We start from the raw sequence: 6,861 nt of genomic DNA, 5'->3' as shown, positions 1-6,861 counted from the left end.
AGAAATAAAAGCAAAACACCTGGAATTTCTCTATAGGAAAATTATTTTAAATGATCACTTAATTATTTTTATTGATACGGATAATTGAATTATATCAAATCACCATAGATGGCCAAAGCTTTGAGTTTGTCATGAATTTCTACAAATCTAGAAGAACAAAATGTGAAGTGAAAGTAGGGGATCTTGTTGATGAGGAAAACAAAAACAGTTTTGGAAGTGTTTTGTGGAAGTATAGCATGTGCAGTCATGCACAATATTGCCCAAGAGAAGGACACAAGACACGAGTCCTTTATAAATGCAAAAGCGACACAGTTGTCACATGTCAAATGGTTATCGGTAGAGTAATGCTGGAGGCACTGCTTTTTTGCTAAGGTGAGAGACTGCAAATTATTTGTCTTGTGAACATTTACTTGAATTATTATTATATTTATTTGAGATAATATTGAATAGTTTTATTTACTATGACTACATTTTCAAAAAGTTTTATTTTACTTTTAGTTTTTCTTGTTGTTGTTATATAATGTTACATTCAACTTTAAGGTTGAAATGACATTGCTGAGCAGAAATAATTTGGTAACAGTGACTGGGATATTACTGATTTTACACTGTAAAAAGTAATATGCTGTATCTACTCAATAAAATTGTAGCAACAGATTACAAGCAATATTATTCATTAAATTCACCATATAAGAATTGTGTTAGAATAAATCAAATTAATTCATTAAGTCAACCATTTAAAATGTGTGAAATTAACAAACAGCATTAAAAAACACAAACTGACATAAAAAGCAAAGAGTCAAACTGTCCAACTAAACGAAACACTGATCACCATAATAGTAACCAAACATTTTCAATAAAATCAAGATCAACATCTAAACCTCTGTTAATTCTTGTGTTTCTCTTTCCTTCTGTGATTCTGCTTGTTGTCATCAGGTGTCTTAAATGTTGGCAATAAAAAATAGTTCTTAATTCATCTTTGTCAAAAGTTTATGTAGATATAATGTGTAATACTTGAACTATTTAACTAACAAAAGATCCTTTTGCTGTCTGCTTACAGGGAATCAACGTAAATTACAATGGATTCAACAGATTTCCTATTTAACTATGATTCAAATAGTGAATATGGAAATTACATTTATTATGATAACTCCAGTAATATAACTCATGAAGAAGTTTCTTTCCCCACAAAAGTCCACAACACATGTTTCACTCAGGTTCTTTGCCTGTTGTTGCTGGTGATCAATTTGATCATCTGTTTGCTGGGCCTTGGAGGAAATGCGGTGGTCATCTGGATTGCAGGGTTTGGCATGAAGAAGACAGTCAATACTACCTGGTACCTGAGCCTGGCTCTGTCTGACTTCATATTCTGTGCCTGCTTGCCATTTAACATCGCCTATAGTGTCACCTCGGACTGGATCTTCGGCCTCTTCATGTGCAAGTTCACGTCCTTTGTCATGTTCCTCAACATGTTCAGCAGCATCTTCCTCCTCGTCATCATCAGCATGGATCGCTGCATCGCCGTCATGTTTCCTGTTTGGGCACAGAATCACCGCACTATCGGAAAAGCATCTGTGTTAATTGTACTCGCATGGATCATCTCTGCAGCTTTAAGTATCCCATCTATTGTATTCCGTGATGTCCAGAATTACCTGGGCACAAACCGATGCATGAACAACTACACGTCCAGCCAGTACAGCCACAGAATCATCGCAATGAGCCGCTTTGTTTTTGGATTTGTGATCCCTTTCATCCTCATCATCGTTTGTTATACTGTCATCATCCTCAGACTGAGAGCCACCCAAATGGCAAAGTCCAACAAACCCTTTAAGATCATGACGGCTCTCATTCTGACCTTCTTCGTGTGCTGGCTGCCGTACCACACATTTGTGCTAATCGAACAAAACAAAACCTTCAGCAATGAGGTCATTACTCACGGACTGACCATTGGCACCACTGTTGCTGCCGCTAACAGCTTCCTAAACCCTGTTTTGTATGTCTTCATGGGCAATGACTTCAGGAAGAAGTTCAAAAGCTCCATCTTATCAAAGATTGAGAATGCTATTGGAGAAGATGGCCGAACAATCAGTCGCTACCTGTCTCGCTCTAGCTCAGTGGATGCCAGGGCGTCCACTCATATCTAAAATAATAAACTAGAAGTAAGTTATTTTGCATTAGGGCTGTCAATTTAATGCAGTTCCTGGAGGGCCATAGTCCTGCAGACTTCAGTTCCAACCCTAACTAAACACACCAACTAATCAAGGTCTTTAGGATTACTAGAAACTTTTAGGTAGGTGTTTTGGAGCTGGTTCTAGAGGAGTTTCACATGATTTAATGCAATTATTTAGAAAGATAATTGTAAAAAAAAATTAAAAAAATAAATAAATAAACTTTATTTCTACTTTAGCAATGAAAAGGCATGGACAGTTTTTTTTCAGCTGACCTTGTTGCATATGCATTTGGAGGATTTTTCTCTTTCTAAGTTTTCTTAATTTTCTTCCATGTCATTTTCCGTTAAGTTTGTGGATATTTCCTTTAATCATAATCAGAAAGAGCTTTATTCCCAAGTATGTTTGCACACTCAAAGAATTTGTTTTCTGTGACAGAAGAAGTTTTCAGTACACAGAGACAATGACAGTACACAGATAGTAAAATAAAAACTAAAGATATATGTAAATAAGACACACATATGTATAACAAAAACAAAATTGACAAACTTGTATGCACAGGTTTGCTATATACAAACAGAATAGAATAGAATAATTAACAGGGAATGGAATAGGAAGAGGTAGAGTATTGTCAAGTAATATTGCACACAGTTATCATTGCACAGTGGGACGTAGATAGTCTGGGGGAAGAAACTTTTCCTGTGCCTGGCTTTTCTGGTGCTTGGTGCTCTGTAGTGCTGGCCAGGCGGCAAATGTTCAAAAAGAAGGTGGCTTGGGATTGGGATTCTCTGAGCAGTCCGAACTGTCCTTTGTGGTCTTCTGACCACAATTTGTAGCTGAGCAAAACCAGACAGTTATTGAAAAACAGAGGACGAACTCGATGACTGCTGAGTAGAACTGCATCAGCAGCGCCTGTGGCAAGTTGAACTTCCTCAACTGGCGAAGGAAGTACAATCTCTGCTGGGCCTTTTTCCACAATGGAGTCAATGTGATTGTCCCACTTCATGTCCTGAAATACTGTTTAATCCTAAAACACAACATAATGCAATGCATAGTTGTGAATACAGGTGAAACATCTGTGAAAAATCAACATGGAAAATTCCTTCTCATTAACAGTAAAGTGGGCCCTATGGACTTTTCTTAGAGTGTGCCACCTGAGCGTAGATTTTCTTACCATCTGTGCAATTTAAGCTTCAAAATACCACCTAAATGTTATTCTGGATGCATTCTTGCATTCAAAACTGCAACAAAATGAAACAGAACAAAAGGGTTACAAGATGCGTCTTTAAACGCTGCTTTTAAACGTGACACTGCATCTTAAAATGTGGTGCAACAACCAAAAATATCTGACAAAAAAAAACATGTACATTGTCAAGATAGAATGTGATAACCCGCCCTGTGTGAAAGAAGCCTTTCTCACAATTTAAAGCCAGTCATGCCTAAATGACATACACGGTAATAAACAATATACTGACTTCTGACACCACTTTTTTTTGTAATATATATATTTAATGATTTACATGTTTGCCACAATAATGTATTGTCTTTGAATTATCTTCATTTGATGCTTTGTAATTAGAATTTGCAGTTAATTTGATTACATTTTTAAACAATCCTAATTTTCAGTGATCTACAGTAAATCAAGCCATCATTATGCACAATGCAGATGGATTCCTAATGTAAGCAAGCATTCTTTAATCTTCATAATAACTTTGTATAATACTCTGTATAATAACTTTACTGAACTTTTCTGTGACTAATAAACATAATTATTTAACTGCAATTATTGTGCTGTGAGCTTCATAATATACCACACTTTTGCATCATCCCACAATGGTAAAGGAGGCAGAGTTTGACACATGTTGGCCAGTTCACTGAAATGGCGCTATATTATCTGGTTTTAACCTCAAACCAGCCTATTGCTAACTATCAGATAAACAGAGCCTTTTGAATGTGGCCATCAACAGTATCAGTTCTCAGAAATTTGCTTGCAACTCTCAGAGGAACTAGGTGTTAAAATTTGGCAAATAGCCTTGTCTGCACTTATCATGAGAAAAAAACCTAGCAGCAGAAGTACAGATCTGAAGCATTGAAAACGGCATTGTGAAGCTTACTTTGTGAGGTAAGTTATTCTATATAGATGTTATACGAGCCAATGCATCAAAGATATATAAGATACAAGATGTGTATTTGATCATGCGGTGAACACTTGTTTTCTGTACCATTCTAAAGACAGAGAGCAGTAACTGAATTAAGATGCATGCGCCTAATTTCATGCAGTAACAAAATCTGTAGTTTGTAAATCGTAAAATCAAGATACTTTATAAATTCAGGATTGCAACCACATTTACAGGCTGTAGATAGGATACAAAATAAGAAACATTACATCTTCCTAACTTAACAAACATACTTGTCAGTCATAATTTTTACATGCATGTTGAAGTTTCAAAGTGAGTTAGTTGCATTTCAATTTCAAATGCTGATAACATGATACTTGTGTAAATTGTGGTCCTGTGTGGTTTTTGCTCAGCAACTGCATTCATTTTTAGAAATAAGTAAAATGGCTTTACTTTAAATTTGTTTGGATAAATTGCCTGTTGTTTTCATTACAGAACTCTACTTCCTGTTTAGTTCTAACAATACATAATGAATTCAACTGATGTACCAGATTACAACTACATTGATTACAGTGATTATGTAAAAGACATTAAAAATCACACAAACAACATTCCTGTGGATGTACATGCTGGATACTGCAAGGAAGCAGCATGTGTAATCACAGTTATTCTTAATGTGATCATATTCCTTCTTGGCATCGTTGGAAATGGTGCGGTGATCTGGATTACTGGTTTTAAGATGAAGAAGTCAGTGAACACCACCTGGTACCTGAGCCTGGCTTTGTCTGACTTCATTTTCTGCGCTACTCTCCCTTTCATCATTAGCAGAATAGTGATGGACAACTGGATCTTTGGGCTCTTCATGTGCAAGTTCACCTCTTTTGTTATGACCATCAATATGTACAGCAGCATTTTCATCCTGGTCATCATTAGTGTGGATCGCTGCATCACAGTCAAGTTTCCTGTCTGGGCCCAAAATCAACGCACTATAAAGAAAGCTTCTTTAGTTGTTATGATAGCTTGGTTTGTGTCTGCATTGCTTAGCATTCCACCTGCCAAATTTAGAGATATTATCCATGAGTTATCAACGGTCAAATGTTATACCGACTATAAAGGTTACCACAGAACCATTGTGTTCACACGCTTTACTTTTGGGTTTTTAATTCCGCTCTTGACCATTTCCACCTGTTACTCCATCCTGATCTGTAAACTTAGAGCAAACCAAATGTCCAAATCCACCAAGCCTTACAAGATAATGACTTTACTGATTACAACGTTTTTTGTCTGTTGGTTGCCATTTCACATTACTTGTATTCTAGAGGTGGGCAAAACTGAGCATGATCCTGTCTTTAACACGGCCCAACAAATATCTGCAGCCCTTGCCACTGCAAACAGCTTTATAAACCCATTCCTCTATGCATTCATGGCCAAGGATTTGAAGAAGAAATGCTATTCCTTCCTGTCAAAGATTGAGAGTGCCATTGATGAGGAGACCCGGAGCGCTTTCCAAAGAACCTCCATTACCAATTCTGTGGATAACAGACTTTCCACTGCTGTCTGAAATTTTAAAACAATTCTTGGACAAAAGAAATTTTAGTAACACTTTACAATAAGGTTTGATTAGTTCACATTAGTTAACTACTTTAACATAAGAATGATCAAAATTTCTACACCATTTATTAATCTTAGATAATGTTAATTTCAATGTTTACTAATACATTATTCAAATAAATGTTTTTGTTAACATTATTGTGAAATAGCATGAACAAACAATGAATTACAGTATTTTTACTACTTTAACAAAGATGAATAAATACTGGAACAAATGTATTTCTCATTGTTAGATCATATAGTTAATATATTAACTAATGTTAACAAATGAGACCTTATTGTAAAGTGTTACCGATATTTCTCTTTATTCTTATTTAAGTCGGACTGGAGAATGCTGGCCTGGAAAAGAATGAATATTAAAAAGTTGTTTGTGGCATGTAACACAGCTGAAACGTCTAGAATAAATCAATGTAAATAGGTTAGATGAAAGCTACTTTCTACAAAAGTTTTGTATATTAAAACACCATTTTGCTTAATGCTTTTTGCAGAATTCTATGACAACTATTAAATTTGTACTTTTTTACCATTTTTGCATGTGTCATTTGCAAGAAGCACTCACGAAGACAATTCAAATAACAGACTTTATTAACTATCCAACAGATTCAGAAGATCACAGGAACATACAGGATAAACGCAAACCAAACCTTACATTAACATTAATGAGAACTGTCAGAGAACAGAAACGGGTGTAAATATAGGTGTTATATCAAAAGAACTCAATTAGAAACAAGTGGCGATAATCAGTAACTAAGGGAACAAACTGGCACACATTAGGAATAGTGGCCTGTTGCATGAAACAAACAGAGTTTCAGAGTTTCAACATTCTTTGTCAACTCAGGTTTGATCCAAAGTTTGCGATTAACTGAAGGGTGTGAACCTGGAGGTGTAACACATGCGGCAAACAGCCAATCACATGGAACATGCAGAGCATCCGTTTGATTCATTTCTTGATAGAGTGACTGCGCAAT

General features: G+C 35.8%; 2 protein-coding genes across 2 annotated transcripts; both read left to right on the top strand.

Moving 5' to 3' along the window:
• Positions 1-261: 261 nt before the first annotated feature.
• On the top strand, positions 262-3,964 carry cmklr1 (chemokine-like receptor 1). Its single transcript, XM_067407022.1, has 2 exons — positions 262-372; positions 1,058-3,964. The coding sequence occupies exon 2, from the start codon at positions 1,077-1,079 to the stop codon at positions 2,139-2,141; it is 1,065 nt and encodes a 354-aa protein (XP_067263123.1). The 5' UTR covers positions 262-372; positions 1,058-1,076; the 3' UTR covers positions 2,142-3,964.
• Positions 3,965-4,016: 52 nt separating this feature from the next.
• On the top strand, positions 4,017-6,389 carry LOC137034270 (chemerin-like receptor 1). The gene is made up of 2 exons (XM_067407025.1): positions 4,017-4,287; positions 4,778-6,389. Exon 2 carries the CDS (start codon positions 4,812-4,814, stop codon positions 5,841-5,843), a length of 1,032 nt encoding a protein of 343 aa, XP_067263126.1. The 5' UTR covers positions 4,017-4,287; positions 4,778-4,811; the 3' UTR covers positions 5,844-6,389.
• Positions 6,390-6,861: the final 472 nt, after the last annotated feature.

Source organism: Chanodichthys erythropterus, chromosome 13 (genome assembly GCF_024489055.1).
Source record: "Chanodichthys erythropterus isolate Z2021 chromosome 13, ASM2448905v1, whole genome shotgun sequence".
Classification (NCBI taxonomy): Eukaryota; Metazoa; Chordata; class Actinopteri; order Cypriniformes; family Xenocyprididae; genus Chanodichthys; species Chanodichthys erythropterus.
The sequence above is the reverse complement of the archived record's forward strand: the minus strand, read 5'-3'. Positions and strand labels throughout refer to the sequence as shown.